Genomic DNA, 20885 nt, shown 5'->3' on the forward strand with positions numbered 1-20885 from the left:
TAGCCTCTAATGGGCAAATGCCGGCCTGTGGAGTTAATTAATATAACAAATAATCAAAATGATAAAAAAATTTAAAACAGGTCAAATTCAATGTACAAGTTCCATGAATGATCACAATGACAATATCGGCTCTGATACCAACACGCAAATGTATTGGTTTTGCACCAAAAATCATGACTTCATTCATTTACAAAAATGTATCACATTGAAAACAACCAATGTTTTACCTATAAAATGCATTTCAAATAGTAATGAACTGTAACCCAACTCATAGTTCTAAAGGAGCTGTTCTGAATTAAAAAGTTTATTGACAAGCATCATTGGGTGCTTTGTAATTAGTAACACCTTTGCAATAACATAAAAAACCAAATATTTGTGTTTAGTGTCCCCGTGGGAGCCAGTGACAATAAATGCGATTAATAGCAAAACGGTGAGAACAGAACTGAATGAGTCAGTCAAAAAAGTTATGACACTTAATAAAAAGAAAATGTCTGTGTGGAAGACATGCAGATATGTTACACATTGCTTGTCAATGGACATTTGTTACAAAACCAATAAATTCACAACATTTTTACTGAATTAAGCAAACGCCCCAAGACTTTCTGTGAGCACCGTATGTTGTTAGATGATGCAGTGATTTCCTGGGGTGACGGAAGGGGCAATTCAGTGAGGCAGCCTGGGACAGATTAGCTTTAACGCCCCAACACTAAACCACAGACACCAGGCATGATAACAAAAAATGTCTTATTCATCCCCTAAAATTAAAAGTAAAGAGCAAAGCTCATAACTTATACAATCTCTTTGAGATAAACCTGCTTTACATGTGGAATGACTGTAATTCATGTTGACTGCTGACTTAACCCCTCTAACAGCTATTGTCAACAACCTTCTGTACCGATGAGCAGTAAATTCCTAGCTTTTGAAAAAATAAATCAGGGTCATAAAACCGGATTGCATCCCAACACACAATGTTTGGAGGAGATGCCTGTCTATTATACTCGCCGTTCCTGGTGAGACTGACAGTCAGCAGAGGGAGGGATATACCACAGGCTGCATCCTCCACTTCTATCCGTCTCCCCTAGATAAATGCTTGTCGTCTGTCTTCCTTTATTCTGAACGACATGCCTACTCACACAGACATGAATATTCATCACGTCCAACATAAACTCTATCTTCACCTGGAATATTCCTCTCTCCACTCCATCTCTCTCTCTCTCTCTGCTTGACGTCCTCTTGCTCAGCCTCCTTCCCCCTTTTTTTCCTCCTGCTCGTCCCCCCCCCCCCCCCCCCCCCCACACACACACACACACACACACTTCTTGTCCACCTCTGTCAGTCAGTCCACCTCCTCTGAACGGTGTAACTCCACCCACCCATACATAAAAACTAAGAGCATGTTCTCTCCTGCTGTTCAGAGTCACCAGCTTGGAGTGTTCGTCCCACTGACCCGGCCTCATGCTGATTAAGGTAGGCGCACACATTTTGTACTCATAATCATTACTCAAATTATTATTATTATTATTATTATTATTATTATTAATCTAACATGTCTAATACATTAATGGCACATTATATGTGAGTTTTCTTAACTTTCTCACTGACTTTCCTTCTGCTTCTGTGTTTTTCTAATATATATTATATAACATATAATTGTGTGTGTGTGTGTGTGTGTGTGTGTGTGTGAGAGAGCGAGAGAGAGAGAGCGAGAGAGAGAGAGACATTCTGAGTGAGGATCCATCCTTACGCTGTTTCTGTCCCACTACAAATATGTTCTCGCCTGCGATTTGTCCTTTTATCTTTGCCTGGAGTTCAGAATTGCTTGCCGTCACACAGCGGCAAATTAAGTGTTTGTCAAAAGCAGAAAAACTTTGCCCGTTGAATAATACCTCATCTCTCTTTTCATGCATGTACCGTTGCCATAACATCAGAGCATTGTGTGGAATTTTGTAGAGCCATTAAACCGTTTATAAACCGTTCAGGTCAGGACTAAAATGGATTTTTTTTTCTTCTTGAGTAATTTGCCTTTAAATATTATGCAAAGCAGATATTGCTGGGAAGCCTGAAGCCTGAAACATTTTGCGACAATCTACAGGTTTGAAAAGCTTGGGGAAATCATGGCAATAAAAATGCAAGTCAGCAATGGAAGTCATGCTTATGTGGTGCATCACTGATGTTATAAAGATTCTTGGTGAGGATCAAAATGAAAATTAATTGTACTAATCCTACCAGCAACATATTTAGTCAAAATCCTGAAAAGTCCTACGAACTTAAATAGTCCAGCTGCGTTGTTTTCTAGGGTTGCTTTACACCTGAGGTGCGCTTATATGGACTCCCCTGTCTGGGGGAGACTTGGTTTGGTTTTGGGCTCCTGTAACAGTCAGGGTGTTGTCTAGTGCAGTACATCTACAGCTTTGCCAGCCGATCCACTCATAGATTCCTTTGGGGCGACAGTCAATGACCCTTGTCCCCCCCCCCCCCCCCCCCCGTCCCCCCCACCCAGGGGAGATATAAGCAGTGGCTTCCAGGAGATTTTACTGGATGAGCACTGTAGAGCGAGAGCGATGGTATGATTGTTGCCAGTTCTTTCCCTCAGCGTTTTAATGGGGGGGGGGGGTGTGAATTTGGAGAGAAGGTAGGGGCCCATTTCTTTGCAATTTGGTGACAGGAGTCACAGGTGTCAAACACCACCCTCAGGTGGCCTGTCGGGGGGGTTAGCCAGAGGTTCCCATGATTCTTCATTCAAAACACAAACAGGAACCTGTTACTGAAAATGTCTGTGATAAGAAACCATTTGTGTCTCGCTGCGAGGCGGGATAGACATGGACAAAGGGATGACACTGGAGGAGGAATCGTTTTTGAACAGTTTGGTTTCTATTTTTTGGTTCAAAGCAGATGTCAACTGTTTTGAGAGCTCCAGTTCGATGTCCTTTGCATTCCAAGATCTTAAAGTAATCCCAAAAGGCAGTCATCTGGTCTGCAAATACCTTTGAATGCATTTTTATTAGAGCAAAGGCATTAAGGGGTTGATGGAATGAAGGAAGAAGAAATTATTTTTTTGAGCAAGACGATAACTGGTTTGTTATGGGGCTGCGTGGGAACCACATCGGCCGTCTGCGTCAATAGATCATCCCAAAATTTCGTCCTTTAGAAGTTTCCAGGAAATCCTGCTCAGTTGTGCAAAAAATGTTTGACCCATTGTGCAGTTCATTTTATTCAAGGAGAAAATGCTAAAAGCTGCTTGAGTGGAAGTGGCGTTCCTGCCGCTTCTGGCAAACATCTCATTTGTCACCAAAGCCCTTCCACACTGTTGTGGCCAATCTGTCAGTTTTTGAATTAAACAGGCAAATTTTCCACCGTTGACTTGAGAAGGGCGCATGGAAAATGCTTCAGCCACTTCCAAAGACATGCGATGTCCCATCAGGCATGAAATGAGGGTGCAACGACATCTGAGTGCCACGTAAACAAAGAGACATCTGGACCGCCTACCCACGAGCCTCCATGAGCGAGACGGGGGGGGGGGTTGTGCGTGTGGCGTACCACTGCTTCTTGAAGGCTTCTGTCACACACTTGACTTCACCGCATGAAGGATAGAAGTGTGGTGGCAGAAGTGGCTCTTGACTAATTGACAAAATTGACTAAAATCATAGCAGCGGCCCAACAGCTGTAGCGAGAGGGTAGCAATGGGAGGGACTTCTGCTACGTAGCAGCTCATTTCCAGCAGCATTCAGGTGGCTCCTCAGGCACTTTTGCCACCACTCCTCTGCAGGAGACTGGCTGTGCAAGCTGCCCTGCTCTCAGACGCTCCCTGGTGGTCAGCATGGGGTACTGCGGTGGGTTATAATCCGGCCCTAGTTTGTCCCTTTTTCACGTAGGTGTTTATCGGGCTGCCTACCTAAGATCTCGATACCCTAAGGCTAACTGGTAACTCTAGATGAGTCATGTGGTGTACTTCACCATAACTAAGAATGAATAAGACACTATTAGACAAATGGATGGATGGATGGATGGAAATATTAAATAGATAAGGCTTCTCTGTCACTGTTCTCTTAAGAGTCTTAAAGGTGATAATATACGTAAGATGTATTACCCGGGCAATTTATTTTTATAAATTGCTGATTTGGGTAATACTCTATTGGAACCCCCCCCACCCTCCCCCGGCCCCCCTCCCCACCTTAAACAAGGGTCCCTGGGAGCAAATGTGGTATTGGGCTAACCCTAAGAAGAGCAGATATTACACACGCACACACACACACACACACACACACACACATATATATATATATATATATACCTTTTGTGTTTGTGTTGGGCTTGGCCCTTCCATTCCTCGCTCTCAGCTGTTTACACGAGAAGGGGGGGGGGGGGGGGGCACCGAAAATGAGGGAGAGCAAGTAAGAAACAGAACAAAGAAAAGCAAACTTTAGCCAGTCAATAAATCAGTAAATGAGTATCAGCACTGAGGGAGGCTGCGGACTGGCATGTGAGTGTTTCCCGCTGCCTTGGTGAGTCTGCAGGGAAACACTAAGCCAGACACAAACCCAATCTCTGACACCGTGTTTATTTTGTATGGTGTTCTCAGTAAGAATGTTCTCATAAACACTGCAGCACCTTCCTGCGCTTTCCTGTGGAAAACACCACGGAGCTGCACAACTCTGGGATAGAGGTGAGCAGCTGAGACCATCCAAGCTTTACTGGAATCTGAATTTTTTAATTTTTGCGCTGTGGAAATCTTTGACAGATTGCTTCTCCTTCACCTTCGTTGGATCTAGAGGTCACTTTTTTTTTTTTAATGTTCCATGATGCTTCTCCAAATCTTTGTTTTAGTCCATATAAGAAGAATGGTTCTGCGTGTCTGACACTTACCACAGGGTCCGAGGGCTCCGTAGGGGAACCATCAGCAGGCAGAGACTGCATTAACACCCAGGAATCGCTGAGCAGAGTAATTGGACAGCTGGAGAGACCCAAAGCCGTTTTATTGGCCAGGCCTGAGGTTTTAAACCTGACACCAGCCGTGATCGGTAGCTTTAAGCCTGGTAGCACACTGCCGGCCAGAAGAGCCTGGAGTCCTACAGGGTTTTATCTCCTTTTCTGTTGGGTCACTGGCACTAAGGGCATTTGCCATGAAATCCAACCGTCTTGTGAGCTGCGAGAACCATAACGGTTCGAAGTGGGGACGTGGTTACGGCATGGGAGCAGCACCGCCCCCGCCTCTGGCCTGGGATTAATAATGGCTCCCGGGGTGGGCAGGAAAAGTAGCATTTGAACATGAGGCCTGGAATGTAAATGCGGTCCAGGGACATTTAGCTGTGAGACTGGGTGCCCGCGGTAGCGAAGGAGCCCGTAGTCGTCATAAAAGAACCGCAATCTGCCATTCGGGCAGAAATAACCTTCGGCGAATTGAGAGCAGAAAGGCAAAGAATTAAGACATACATCACAATTTAAGTCCTTTGGTGTTCAATGAGGAAAGTGGCTGTTATGAGCCTTGCCGTTTCTTTTGCTCAGACGGCAGATTTCCCTGTCTTACGTTGCTTGCCAGTAAACTGGCAGGTTCTGCTTCCCTGTGGCATTCTCGACTAAGGCAGAGGGTCATCCACAGCCTGGGTAATGCAAGTCTGCATGAGCGATATTTTATATTTGCACTTCTGATGTCAAGCAAAACCGCTGCCGTTGAACAAATCTCCGGACAGATTAGAAACATCTGTAATGAACACTGACTCATATTGATCCCGCTTTCTGCCTCAGCGGCCGTGCTTCACGCCTCTGCGGTCTAGCCAGTCGCAGATGTTGAGATTTTCACTCTATGCACCTAAACCAATGAGCACTGAGCCTGACAGCTGTTTAAAAACATCCTGAAAGCATGTGTAACTGCCCTCCAGAGAGGCTAATGCCTCAGATTATTTCTGTAGTGCCATTTAAGCTCAGATAAAAATAATAATAGTAATAATACTAATAATAATAATAATTAAAAAATCATTTTGGTGACACTTAAAACTATCATTTCTAATGTATTGTAGACAACTTCATAATGCATTGTAATGGGCGGTATAAGGGTTAATAAAGCATTACATCATCTCCTATTGACAGTCATAAGGCATTATAGTGTTATAATGTATAAAATATTATAATATTTCATAAGATCCAATGAAGCTCTCTTCTATAATGCTCTATAAATACCTTCATAATGCATTATAATGGTCGCTATTATAATTAAGTATACCTTTAATTATAAAGGTATCTATAGTGCATTCGGAATGAGAGCTTCATAAGCCAGTCATAATGCATAACTAACATGGCTATAATATGCTATGCCTTTTAAAATACTTATATCTATGTTTATAATGCCTTATGAATGAATTATAATGTGTTATGTATGTGTTTTTGAACTTGTGATTCATAAGTACAAGGACAGCTTGAGGTTCAGTGGTCAAAGCCTCTGTACCTGTGATCAGAAGGTTGCTGGTTTGAGCCCAGACCTCAGTGGAATAGTCACATGTCTGTAGGCCCTTCAGCAAGGCCCTTAACCCCCAGCTCCCTTGGCTGCCAGGCTTGCTTTCCTGTATGTGTGTGGCATGGTGAGCAAGACGGAGTAGACGAAAAGACAATTTCTGCATGGGGATCAATAAAGCATAAACACTATTATTATTAGAAAGTGTTACCAACATTTCTTTACCCAAGGGATGGTTAGAGTTTGCAATGGGCTTCTTCGCCGTGTTCACATTAATTTAAGTCACACTAGCCACACTGCCAGTGCTGGATAATGAAATACCCCAGTGTGTTTGGTGGGACTGGTGGCCTCCTATTTGTAACATTACATATGAGGTTACATAATTCTGAGGAGTCCGCTGGGAGGAGGCAGAGATACAGAGCTTGCCACACGCCCGCGGTCCTGTCAGCCAATCAGCCGGGATTGCCTTCCCGCTGAGGTAAAGCTAGCACCCACACAGCGGCATTCTGGGTAAAACACAGAGGAAAGGCAAAGACTCGCTGTAGGGGAGATAGGAAGCTGGCCAGCTTCGCCTAGGGGTTTGGCGGACACTCAGTATAATCAGCTGCAGGCGCAGTGTCCTCCGCTTACACAAGGTGGTGCTATCACATAGATTCCTGCTAGGACAACATTGCAGAGGTGACCAGACACTCAACCACTCAGCTGTCCAGAAATTCTTTTGGTCAGAAGATTAACATCCACAGCAGCCCAGGAACTTGGTGTCACCTGATTCCAGGTCACACTGATTTAAATCCTCCTGTTTGCCCAATTTCTTGCCCTCTGCTTTATGTCACAATTTCACTGCTACTCGTTGTAAAATGTATGGGGTGACTAGTTAACGAAGCATGAATAGAACTCTTGATTTTGTTTCTAGGTCAATATTAAAGGTAATCATTGTGGTAATTACCAGTCTAATTGTAAAATGGCAGGGATTAAATTAATCTTTATCTTTTGGTGTTTTTTAACATGGGATGGGGGGGGGCTGCCAATCTGTGGGCACAGTGCCTCCTCTGTCCATCCACTCAGGCACACCACCCAGCTCAAACCCCACCAGAGCAGGCCTGCCAGTCTGGTCAGCTCCCAGGCCACTACATGCATGTCTGTGTGACAACTTGTTTCAGTTATTTCACACGAGGGTACACACATGTCTCAATGATACATCCATTCAGCTTAATGTTTTTATTTTATAACACTTTGGTTTGTTTATTAATAATTGAAGCCACATCTGGTAGCAGGCTGGAAGTACAGAGAAGAATTGTATTTGTGACTTTTGATGGCATTGTCTGTCTGAGGGATAACCTGCTATCATCATCTTCATCATCGTCAATGGCCCTGGCAAGAACCCTAAACCCACGCAGTCTGGGGCAACAGGAACAGTGGCCATTGCAGTTCAGCAGTGTGTGAGAAATCACAAAAAATTGCTAAGGTTCACCTAAAGCCAGCCAACCATGTCACACCCACTCAAAAAGTTGATTGGTAACTCCTCCCCCACTCCAGGTCATTTATAAAGCAGAATGTTTACAGAGGCAAGTTGCTGACAAGATAATAGCGGTATCATCCTAAAACCCCCTGTCTTCTGTAAAGACAGGAAGACAGGATGGAGCCGATGTGCATGGGATTAGAACAAATATTTTCTCTGCATCTGTGGGGTACCATTCTGTTGTGAAAAACAGCAATGTCCCGTTTAAGGGGGATGTGAAAAGTAGCAGGTATGATTAAGTCCCTGTTCAGCGCCAAAGTGTGGGATTGAGGAGCGAATGTCTCTGCGGCCGTGTGGAGGGTTAGGTAGGAGAGCCCCCACCATTTGGGTTCAGGTCCGTGTTTACGTCGGTCTGTTTGCCTGGTGTAAATTTCTCAAGTGGAATCCATTCCAAGTCCAGGACATAATTGTGCTCAATGGAAGAATATTATAAAGAAAGACAGCTGAGAGCAGGTAGAAGATCCCATTAGGGGATTTGAAGAGAAACCATATTTCCAAAAGTTTCTAGAATTTTAGAATTGCATCAACCTAGATTGTATCCGAGCCCTTGCTCCCCGTGCTTTGGGCCTGCTGCAAGGCATTTGTACAATCACTTAGTGTTAGTCTAATAAGTGACGCAGGTCTGCAGCACACTCAGCTTTCAAGATTAGAAATCTGTTTGGAAGCATTTTGGAAATGGGCCGTTTCCTGGCAGGACGGGCCTTAAGGTCGGGTTTTGCGTCTTTCACAGAGAGCCTGGCCAGATTACTCCTGTGTTGCACTTGTGTCTGTGTCGTTTAATGATCCTAAATTCTAGGCTTATGGACGCCTGCTTAGCCTCTCAGCCAACATGGGGCAGAGGGCACCCCCTAGCAGAAATAAATGCAGAAGTACTTCAGGACACCCCCCCCCCTTGCCCCAGAATACCCATAAGTTGACTGGACCATAGACAACAACAACCGCGGTGTGAATGACTGGGGTCTTATCCTGTGTCTAGACAGAACAAAGGCAAATTCTTTCCTTAATTCCAGCTCTGCCCCTTTCACTTTCCCCACAGGAACATTTACAAAAATGACAGCCTGATTGACTTGTGAATTCTTTTTTCGGCCAGCAAATAGCTGTCCCAGCGTGGCACTCTCAAGGCATGCCTGCGGTTGGACCGGCTTCGTGGTGTTATTCCGGCCTCGAGCACAGCACCAGCCCCTGACAGGAAACACGCAGTCAATCTAGTGTGCGCCTATCCAACTCCACCCCATTGCTCTCAGTAGTAGTCAAAGAACTCTTTGATTGCCGCAGCGCCATGACCTCATCTCAAGGTTACAGCATTTGCCGTTCCACAAAAAGGGGTCCAGGCCGTTTTCCATTGGAACACAATGTGTTTGTCACTAACACAAAGCCACGATATACAGCCACAGACTGTGAGTTCCACAGAACAAGCTGGCAGTCAGCGTGATGGAATCTCAAAGGGCGACCACCTTTTTTCATCTGTGTTGCCCTCAATTTCAAGCTCTGGGGTGTCGTTAGAGATTTTGGGCCCCATGAATAATATCATATGGGTCCCCCAACCCAGACCAGTCATATTACATTCCAAATTCTTTAAGGCCCCTGTTGTTCCTAACTGTACCCCCACCCCCGCTCTTTACGGCTCCCTTGGGGTTGCTTACAATAAATATTCTCAACAATTCACAATTGCCAGGAATTTCACAAAACTTGTATTTTGGATTCTAGGCCGAGAACATTATGAGAAAGGTAAGCTTGACGTCTAGGCTTTCTGACATCTGCCACTTTGCTGCCGTAATGTGTGTGACCAAGGCTAATTTTCTCTATTTCCTCCCAGAGGGTCACCTGGCACATAGGGTGACCTATGGGAGGCGGGGGGGCAGTATGAGCTACTTCAGGTTTTTTTCTTGTGCTTTTGCTGGTTTGTTTCCTCGACTGAAAGACTCATCCAGCTGTTTCACATTAACATTAGTGACACATGCATGATTACAGGAGACTGACCAATCTGCAAGAACTCAGTGCTTAAGTGAAATCCAGGTCTTAATTGAAATGGTAGTTTATAAATCCTGTCCGAGCTCATAGTGCCCCCCTCACATGGATTATCTGGGCACCCTACTGGTACAGCAACACTCAGGCGTTAGTTTGCGCCACAGCGTCAGTCTCCCATCGTTTAAGGCCGCCTCAGCATCTCGGAAGCTGGCCGAAGGCGGTGGAACTTAGCCCCCTCCTCTGGGACCCCCAGCCATTCCATGTTTTTTGAGACCCTTAGTCAATGAAGTGCAGGCGGAGGTAGTAACTTCTGAGAGGTTTGAGAATCACTGGTCTTCATAAAAGGAAAGAGTGACCTTCTCGTGTGACTGCAAGGCCGTGAAGCTGACTGCTGTTGTGGCTGAACTATGTGTCACACCACAGAATTGGGGAAGGGGTTTCTGAGGACTGGCAGGCAAGACGTTTCTGCGCGAGAGTGTAAAAGGTGGTAAATGGCAACTGTCCTTAGCTACTGTACATCTCTTCCGTTTGCAACAGAAGCAATAGCCGGGAGTCCCAAACGGCAATCAGAGGGATCAGCACGTATTTATAGACTTTTGGCTTTCTGTCGCTTTCCTTGCAGGAACAGGACGCGGTCTTCAAAGCATGTAGCATAGACTCCATGGGGTGGTATGGACAGCATCCCTATGGTAAAATCGGCAGCACCTTGTGAAAAGTCAGGGGGCGCCAGGGGAGGGGGGATAGGGGGGGCTGATTCATTATTGTCACAGGGGTGTGGGCAGCCTTTGGGCCTCGATCCAGGCGTCCTACAGGAGGTTCCAGCTACACAAACACGAGCAGACAGGCCTAAAGACACTGTCCTTCCAAGCCAAGCAAGCCAAAGAAAATCTCCTACTATCTCACAGATACACAGACTAAAAGGGTGAGAGGTCAGCAGTCAGGAGGCAGATTGGCTCGGTTCTGTCTGTTAGAGCTGAAACGTAATTCTCTGCTTTTTCATGTGTTTAATTCAGCATTCAGTGTTGAAGTGTTACCTCCCACAGAGCATGATGTCAGTGCGACGATCTGTGGCTGCGATCGGTAGGATGCTGGTTCAGATCCCTTAGCCTCTAGAATAATGTTACCACTGGGCCCTTCAGCAAAGCCCTTAACTCCAGTTACTACAGGGGATGCTGTTTAACCCTCGCTCATAAAGCTCTGGAGAAAAGAAGTTCTAACAAAGAAATTGTGCGCGGTTTAAAAAAATTTAGTTCTCCTGTCTGAGCTTGAGGAACATCTGGAGGAATTGGGTTTCGTCCCAAGTTGCAGTGTCCCTGGTCTAGACTTAACCCAGAGATGCTGGAGGTTGTGACAGGCTTCATGCAGTGTCGGTTTAATTGTATTCCTATGGCTTCTAATAGGCAGATATGTTTTCTTTAAAGCAGTAAGGATGGTTTTCAGAAGTGATGAGGGTGAGCAGCCCACAGCCTCACTGCGCCTCAAAGGCTTCCCGGATATGGCTGGTTTGGTGACGCACATGGCAAATTTGATGGAGAACTCTCAGTGCAGTGTCTCCCACTTTCACAGTGTTTGTCAGGCCCATAACATTTATTTGTGTGCATATGTGGAGGGATGAAGGCAGCAGTTGTCCCAACACCACCCCAGACAACCTCCACAGATGTTCATCAGAAGGTTCACTGTCCTACAGGTGATGTGACGAGTAAGAACAAATATTTCTGGGGGTGAGGAAAAGAGATGAAGCCAAACCTGTCTGGTATTTCATCTGGGTATGAATCCCCCCCCCCCCCCCCCCCAAACCAGTAGCATGGGAGAACACATGATGGGGAAGGGGTTTCAAGCAAGAGAGGGAACAGGAAAGGAGCTAAGAAAGACATGATGCTTGAGACAGCAAAAGGAGCGAAACTCTAACCATAACAGCAGATTATTTCTCTAGCAGAGACACACTCGTGACGCTCTCTCCCTGTCCCACGCACAAACACACTTAGGTCAATTCCAAAAATACTGGAAGGTTCACAGACAAAAAGAAACTGATTCCCAACAAATGATTAGTCCGCCTTTTTGTGGAAATAATCATAGATTTTTTCATTCTATGAATATGAATAGTGTAAAATCGTTAAGCTGTTTTTTTTTCTAAGGTATTAGAAAGAGATTAAAATACATATTAATGTACAGTAACACTGATAAACGCTGCCCACTAGAGGTAAAGCAAGGATCCGCACATTTCTGACACTGAATCACACACTTTCTAAATATTTTATTAGATTTTTTTTTTGTACATAAAATTTTATGTTTACTTTGCCCTAATGGCTTTAAGTTAGACATGTGCCTAAACTGGCTTTATAATTTGGGTACTTACATTTTTGCTAAGTAATATTTTCTGCGATGTCCACAACAATTAAGAAAGGAGAAAATGGCGCATGTCAAAATCATAGTGTTTTTGCGCAGGCTCTGCCTGGATCGCACATTTCTGTGGCAGCAGAGTAAATGTGGGCAGGAAATATCACAGGAAGAAACTGCAAATGTGAGGAAGTGTTTGGGACGAAAGCCTGCGGTCGGCTTCTGCTTTATGTCCTGCTGCCCTGTTGCAAAAACCGAGCCGGAATGAGCCTTTTCTCCAAAACCGCAATATGCAAACTCACTGACAGGATTTAAAGTTTCTGTATAGGGCTTTGATTTTACTCATTTTTCTGTGACCAAAAGCGCTTTAAAAACAAATCACGCAAAACAGTACAATATGAGTAATGCAGTGCATTAGTCAGGGGATTAACACAGGAAGGGCTCAGTAATTCCATGCGGATGTGAGGGGAAGGCAGCTGAGGGAGGTTCCCTACAAAATCAAAAAATTTTCTCTCCAAATTAAAAGCGGCATCACCTGTGAAATGACACTTTCCTTTTCTTCTTGTGTGACAAAGAAAGAAACCGCCGATAGCGCACAAAGTGGCTAGAGGTAGCTGGAATGCATGGGTTTAGGGAGTGGGTCAATTCTCCGCGTTTCTGTTCAAGGAGCTGGGAAATGAAACTGTTTGGTTTTCCCAGGATGAGAAGCAAATTAGTAGAGCAGCACAAACAAACTTTCATTTGAGCCTCGCTGACTAGCAGCCGCTAGACCTCAGCACCCCAAAAGACCCCAGGAAGCCTCAAGCAGCACGGGCTGAATCCGCTTGCCTACCCATCATGCACCGCTTCCTCACCATGATTTATACTCACGTTTATTGATGCTGTCTTTGTGCATGTGCACGGGGATGTTTGCGGCCTTTCATTAGGGTTGCTGAGCTGTGCAGACGACACTTCCTGTAATTTAACCCCCTACTGCTAACCTTTGGTGTTTCCATGTGTGCTTATTGTCAGTTTATTACCCTGAAAAAAAAATGGTAAAATTTCAATGATTTACATATGCGCTCATCAACAAAATCATGCCGTTTCTATAGAAGTAGAAGAAAAAAAAGCAGTGAACTCAAAAACTAATTCCAGACCATTCATAAATGTAATAAACTAGAAATCGATGCTGAGGCCAAGCAAAGTGAAAACCAAAATTAGTGTCTGGAATGGCAGGAATTTCCCTAAAAGCCTGGAATGATGAAGCAGGGGTTTCCAGTGGAGATTTTGAACACAGTGTTGATAACTTTCTAAGCACTCACCTGAAAGAATGTTAATTCATTTCCCAGGCTGACAGATTTAACAGTGTTCCAGGGCTCTGGTGGGTGGGTTCCACACTGTATGGCACTTGTTGGTTCCCATACTGCAGCGTTTCCAAACCCGATTCTCAAGAACCCACAGACAGTCCAGACAGTTTTTGCTCCCTCCCAGCTCCCGGCAAAAACATGGACTGTCTGTGAGTCTCCGAGGACTGGATTGGGAAACACCACAATACTGCAGGTACTGTGCGCCACCGCATCCTGAGGAAATGCCAGTGATTTGTTGGTAATTTCACTATCCTGGAGTCCTTCTAAAATGTTCCCAGCTGAGAAATAGCAGATAGTGCCAAACAGAAAATGTTCTGCCATTTCACACAGCAGCATGTTAGGTCTGTGCCCCGATGATCAGTGTCTGGGCCGAGCTTATAATTCATGGGGTGACGCATAACCGGTCAGCTGTTTCTCTTTCGGAGGCTGAGGGAAGCCACACCAGCTCCAAGCTATTCCAGGAAGGTGTCAGACAAGGGAAGGAGAAGAGGCCACACAGGGACAGATGGGCAAAGAAAGAAAACAGCAAAGAGGAGAGGAGTTTATTTTCTTAGGTTGAATTTTCGTTAGGTTGATTACTTCCCTGACACTTTTCCTAGCACACAGTGATACGTCACAGACGACACGGCAAGAGTCAAGTACACTTTTGATCTTCCGGGGAATGTTTTAAAGATGTCTGGTGAAAAGAGGGTGATCTATCATACCGTGGACGGGACTGAAAGATCCTGTGGATCAACACACACAGTGTTTTTTGGCTGTACCATCCGGTGTGTCAGCGTCCACCAGCTGGAGCAGACACCGTAAAATAGCAATGGTTTATAGCCCCGCTGACCGTTGCTGAAAAGGCAGCTGAACATGGGCGTGTTATTGGGGTCGGCGAATCCCAGAGTGGCCCGGTGCTGTTTCCCCTACTCGGCGTTACAGGGAACGCAGCGCTTGTGGAGGGGTTTGCAACGGGGCGGGTAGACTGTCCAGGAATTCTCTGTGCTGGATCCTCCATTATGATCCATTGGGAGAAGACCGTCGGGTCCATATTTATGATGTCACTGTTTCATGTCCGGACGGTATGCGAGGGAGGCAGCCTGTAGTGAATCAGCCTGGTCCAGTCTGATGGAACCCCAGGGTGCAGCAAGTCAGCAGTGATTCATTTCCGCAGAGTATAACACCTTAAAATGTGTTGAACTGACTACTAGGCAGTTACATTCATTATTAATTTACAACACTATGTAAGCACATCATACGTGCATAGAGGAAAGAAAGAGTTGATGATCGATGTGCATTTTAAGGTGTTAAGTCTGGGTGTAGCTGTGATGATTGGGGAATTTTCCCTTTTTCCCTTCTGATTATAACTGCTGCATTCCAGAGTCACAGGCTGGCACGTCTGAATTTCAAATGGCTGCAACCGCAAAACAAAGATTTTCTGTCCGAGACCATTTGAGACCATTTGTTTCTCAAGAGAACATGTGACTTAATTTCCCTTTGGCCGTGTGGCGTCGTTTTGGGCCAGTGTAGTTTCGTGTACCTTATTATCTAATCTGACTGCCTTCATTTCACTTGGCAGCTTTGTGACCCACAGCTCATGGTGAGATCATTCGTTCTACCTGTGTTGTGTAACCGAAGCCTGAGGGTGCCCTCTGCTGTCAGGTGCGGGATACATCACTTACTATATATAGCAGGTTAACCCCACATGCTAATGTCTCTATATGTGTAGCTTGGAGGATGTAGCCTAGTCAATAAATACTATAGATTGTGAGTGAAATTCTCACCATACTGTGGAAATGTGTCCAAGGTGAATGACAAGAAAGAAAAGTGCCTGCCTGCTGCTTCGAGTTAAATTAGTGCTGCCTTTTCACTCGCTTTGTCACAGGCCATAAACCTACCATTTCTTTATTAATATTATTATTATTATTATTATTATTATTATTTAAATATCTGTGCCAAAAATTGGCGGTGCAGTGGGGCAGTGGTTAGCACTGCTGCCTCACTCCTCTGGGACCCAGGTTTGAGTCTCCATTATGACTCTGTGTGTATGGAATTTGCACATTCTCCCAGTGTTGTGGTGGGGTCCCCTCTGGGTACTCCAGTTTCACAGTCCAAAAACATGCTGAGGTTAACTGGAGTTACCAAGTTACCTATAGGTGTGAGTGGATGGTGTATGACTGTGCCTTGTGTTGGGTTGGCACCCTATCCTGGCTTGTTCCCTGCCTTGCACCCATAGGTTCTGAACCCCCAAAACCCTGAATAGGACATGCAGTCACAGAAAATGGATGGATCTATGCTGAAGAAATCTGTGTATATTGTCTACCTGGGAAATACATCTTTTAGATTCAAATTTCCTGCATAGTGTTAAAGTGAGCAATGATATATACAGTAATATATGTTTTATCTACGTTTACCTCCCCCCCATAAGTACCATTGGCCTAGTATTTAAAGCATGTAATTAGTCTTTGTACTGCCACTACTCCGGGAGTCCTGCCATGCTATATGCTGACTGGGATAGGCTCCAAGCCCCACATGACTCAGACTCTGATAAGTGGTTGGAAGATGGATAGATTTAAATTATTTGTTCAGTTATAAATTCCTGTTTGCATAGGTGCTTTCCATCAAAAAGGTATTTGGCGTTTTTATTTTAAATAATAACAGTGAATTTACCATATTTTGACCCTCGCTCCTCTCACCAGGCCATGGCCGTGCCCTATTCCCCGACGCATCTGCTGGTGGCGGCCCTCCAGGTGGCGCTGTTGTGCCAGGTACATGGAGGGGCATACTATGGGCATAAGCAGCTAGCCCAACAGCACCAGCCCATGCCACAGTTACCACATATGCCCATGGGCAAAGAGATGCCACCACAGTACATGGGCAAAGAGATGCCACCACACATGCCATATGGCAAAGAGATGCCCATGATCCCACAGTACAGGAAGGAGTTTCCACAGATGCCCATACCTTTGGGCAAGGAGATGCCACGCAAGGATGGTAAAGGTGAGACTCTCTCACTCTCCCACACACGTACAGATGAGAAACAACTGATTTCCAACAGCTTTACATTTTGGTTTTCAAAAATTCACATCGTGCAATATTCCGTTCTTTTAAAAAAACCTGGTCATTAAAATGGATTTCGATATTCAGAAATTTGTATTACTTGCATATGCTTTATCTTCCCAAGGTGAAGTTATTCCCAGAGGAGAAAGGGGCATGCCTGGAGAAATGGGCCCCAAGGGGCCAACAGGACCTCAGGGTCCTCCAGGTTTGCCTGGCCATGGATTGCCAGGGCCCCCAGGAAAACCGGGCCCACCTGGTCCTCCAGGATTCCCAGGAATTGGTAAACCTGGTATGCCAGGAATGCCAGGAAAACCAGGAGCAGCAGGTGCCCCAGGTCCCAAGGGAGACATGGGTCAAGCTGGTGTAGAGGGGCCAATGGGCTTGCCAGGGCAGCAAGGAATGCCTGGTCCTCCAGGCCTCCCTGGAATTGGGAAGCAAGGAGGTCAGGGACTGCCAGGTCAACAAGGACCCAGAGGGGAACCTGGACACAAAGGTCTGCCAGGGTTACCAGGCTTGCCTGGATCCAAAGGTGACAAAGGGTTTGGTCTGCCAGGACTGCCAGGCCTAAAAGGTCCTGCTGGACATCCTGGACAGCCAGGTCAAGCAGGTCTTCCAGGAATTGGTAAGCCAGGATTGAATGGGCTGCCAGGAGCTCTAGGTGGGCAAGGAAAACCAGGCCCTCCTGGAGAGCCAGGGCCCATGGGTCCTCCTGGCGAGGGAGGTCAGCCAGGACCACCAGGACTTCCAGGTGTTGGTAAACCAGGCCTTGATGGCCTACCAGGACAATTAGGATTTCCCGGTGGGAAGGGAGAACCAGGCCCACCAGGTTTACCAGGAAATCCAGGATTACCTGGGTTTGGCAAGCCTGGATATCCAGGGCCAAAAGGTGATAAGGGGTTAACCGGTTTACCTGGAGTTCCAGGTCCGAAAGGTGACAAAGGTCATGTTGGCCTTCCTGGGATGCCTGGTCCTCAAGGACCTACTGGACCACACGGTTTACAAGGTCCAATGGGGCCACCAGGAGGTCTTGGTTTACCTGGTCCAAAAGGAGAGGTTGGAGCAGGAGGCCTACAAGGACAAGTAGGTCCTAAAGGTGAACCAGGTCCTCCTGGACTTCCAGGTCAGCCAGGGTTATATGGAGAGGTAGGTCCACAAGGTCCACGTGGTCTCCCTGGCACTCTGGGCCCAAAAGGTGAAAATGGACAGAAAGGACTTCCAGGTTTAACAGGAGCTCCTGGAATGTTTGGCCCAAAAGGTGAAGTAGGGGTGCCAGGTGAACAAGGTCTGCAAGGCCCAAAGGGAATCCCAGGAATTATGGGCCCTGGAGGGCCAATTGGGCCTCCAGGACTTCCGGGGCCAAAAGGTGATAATGGACCACCTGGCCAGCCTGGCAGCCCAGGTGAAGGAATACCTGGACTTCAAGGTCCTTTAGGCCCACCAGGACAGTCTGGTCCCAGTGGGCCTCCTGGTGTACCCGGTCAGCCAGGACCACCTGGCCCACCTGGCCCACCTGGGCCTCCAGCAGAGCTACCTGATCTCGGACAAATCCTACCTGAAATGGGCCCAGGTCTGGATGGTGTTAAGACTCCATCCGGGGCCTACAGCAAAGGGAAGCCTAGAGGAGAAGTGATGGGTGGCAATGGCTTAGAGATGCCTGCATTCACTGCTAAGCTGACCACTCCCTTCCCTCCTGTGGCCACCCCAGTAGTCTTCGACAAGATCCTCTACAATGGCCGCCAGAACTACAATCCACAAACTGGCATCTTTACTTGTGAAATTCCTGGGATTTACTACTTTGCATACCACGTTCACTGCAAAGGAGCCAACGTGTGGGTGGCGCTCTACAGGAACAGTGAGCCGGTGATGTATACATACGACGAGTACAAAAAGAGCTTCCTGGACCAGGCATCAGGCAGTGCGGTACTGCCTCTAGAGCCCGGGGATACAGTGCACGTTCAGCTCCCATCCGACCAGGCTGCAGGACTATATGCTGGCCAATATGTCCACTCATCCTTCTCTGGATACCTACTGTACCCAATGTAAAAAGGGTGGGGAAATCAAGTGTATGCATTAGCTTTTACAGAATTGTTTAAGCATTTTATACTGTTGAATACAAAACTGGGTTCCTGGAGTATCCAGCAGATAGGTCAGAAGAGCTTACTGAGCATGCAGTTCCTGTTGTCAAGGAAACATGATAGTGATCACTTCTGCACCAAGACACATAAACAAAAAAAAATCTATTGATTATTATGTAAAGAAAGGACATAAATTGCAGTTCGCTTAACTTTTCAATTTGAACTGCTTCTGAACAATTTTCCAAGTCACTTTGAACACTGAAAACCACCATTTACATTAAAGCAACACCTGGCAACTGTTCTCCAGGAACAATATGCAAAGGGGAAGGGAATGTGTACAAATCCAGTATAAACAATTCATTTTTACAAAACATCCAGTTCCGTGTTTAAGGGCAAATTAAGTGGAATGTGGCAGAAAGCGTAAGGAAATATCCAGGCAACTGAAAATAGAGATGTATGTATTATTTATTGAGGAACTAGAAACTAATACAAAATACTGAAAACTGAAAATTCTGACAGGATTACATTGGCATATACTCAATACTGAGCATGACTGGGAAAGGGTTGTATTTCTGGTGACATGGCAGAACTGCAAGTATCTGAAACAAACCCATCATAAAATGCTGAAGGAATTAAATGGAACTAAATGTATGTTTCTGATCAGGGAGATGCTGCTGGTGGAGGAAACTAACAGGAGTTTTTTTCTAATTCAGTAAACATGGACAAGAATGTTTTTTTTTTTATTACAGGGAGTTCACTTAGTTTTGTTTCCTCGTTAGTAAAATGGAATACAAGCAAAATAACCACTGTCAAATAACACAGTACAGTCCATAGAAGATTATTAATCACAACGAGGGTTACCGATAATCCCTGGTAGGAATCAGTACGTGGCTCCTTTGAGATGTATTAAGACAGTGCATCCATACATATGAAAAACAAAACGTATTTTGCTGAGGTGTTTTTTCAAGGTTATCTTCAATGAGCATATGCAATGTATTATTTTTTTACATATTTATGAAACCTCTGAGAACAAAAGGAATACAGGCTGGTAGTTTGGTTTAAATTGCGTTATGTTCAAGCTGAGGTTGCCAGGGTTTTCCTCTTAAGTAACATTCAGGATGCAAGTGGGCGAGTAAATATGAAGAGACCTCAGTCTGAAAGACGACTGATGATCAAGCAAATGAATAGTATTTACAGGGACTATTTTAGCAATAAGGGATGCTTTATAAGGCATTATAACTGATGAAAAAAGTAACAGGTCTGTTACAATGATTTGAGAAGAGCGTATTCTTCCAGAAACAGACACACATCTGCCCCTCCACCAGGGGGCGTCATTAGCAGAATGAGATGATTAAACAGTATAGGTAGGTCTCATATTTATGTTTGACTACTGACTACCGCGTGAATTTGTTTCTGTGGGAGAAACAGTGGGGCTTCGCGATGAAAAGCAAGTTAATAACACGTCACATGTACCCATTTTTGGCTGATAATGGTGCTAAACTAGAACCCAGTGAAGAATGAAGTTTCTTATTTTATTACTATTAATATTATTGCTGTTGTTATTTTTTAATAAAGGTGAATTCACCCAAAACAATAGAGTCTTATTCTTCGTTTCAGTTATTTTCCACTACACTCAAAACCATTTTTTCCTGTTTTAAACTTCTTATTGCGTACCATGTAGATTACAATCACAGTTACATTTTCTTGGAATGAAGACGAGGGTAATAAAATAACTAGTGATGGGTGGGGCATTTTTTTCTGAAATGGGGAAATACATTACAGCAGTAATCGTTTCAATTGCTAGTAAACAGTAGACATGTCTAAAGAATGGTCATATAAATGCGATCGCGAACCACGAAATAAATCAAAGTGACACGTTTTGAGAACCTTTTCTGCTTAATCGTTTTGTTATTGTGGAAGTCAGTGAGCGTCATAAGGTTTTATTTAAGAATACTTAGATCGTATTCCAGATTGTCTTGTTGTTTCCGTTTCGTTTTTTCGTAATATAAAATAAATGCATACAAATTACAATTAAATGTTTGTTTCTGTATATAAAACAGCATTATATATTTTAATTCGTACGAACTGAAGTAGATCTTTTGATTCATTGCCATCTAGTGGTGACTTTGCATCGGTTTTTTTTATTATTATTA

At 45.0% G+C, this 20885-nt stretch overlaps 1 protein-coding gene across 3 annotated transcripts; it reads left to right on the plus strand.

Moving 5' to 3' along the window:
* The first annotated feature begins 1348 nt into the window (after window positions 1–1348).
* LOC125723000 (collagen alpha-1(VIII) chain-like) lies at window positions 1349–20312 on the plus strand. Of its 3 annotated transcripts, XM_048999360.1 has the most exons (4): window positions 1349–1467; window positions 15177–15259; window positions 16297–16597; window positions 16782–20312. In XM_048999360.1, exons 3-4 carry the CDS (start codon window positions 16300–16302, stop codon window positions 18698–18700), a joined length of 2217 nt encoding a protein of 738 aa, XP_048855317.1. In that variant the 5' UTR covers window positions 1349–1467; window positions 15177–15259; window positions 16297–16299; the 3' UTR covers window positions 18701–20312. The 3 variants fall into 3 exon arrangements, with proteins under 3 accessions (XP_048855317.1, XP_048855315.1, XP_048855316.1); XM_048999358.1 differs by lacking the exon at window positions 15177–15259; XM_048999359.1 differs by lacking the exon at window positions 1349–1467 and having other exon boundaries at window positions 13347–15259.
* Window positions 20313–20885: the final 573 nt, after the last annotated feature.

Source organism: Brienomyrus brachyistius, unplaced genomic scaffold (genome assembly GCF_023856365.1).
Source record: "Brienomyrus brachyistius isolate T26 unplaced genomic scaffold, BBRACH_0.4 scaffold44, whole genome shotgun sequence".
NCBI lineage: Eukaryota > Metazoa > Chordata > Actinopteri > Osteoglossiformes > Mormyridae > Brienomyrus > Brienomyrus brachyistius.

What these genes read in the sequence shown, in the direction of transcription:
- LOC125723000 (XM_048999358.1), top strand. An exon ending in GCCACGCAAGGATGGTAAAG is followed by an intron (nt 16,598 to 16,781) that starts GTGAGACTCTCT and finishes TATCTTCCCAAG; the next exon opens with GTGAAGTTATTCCCAGAGGA.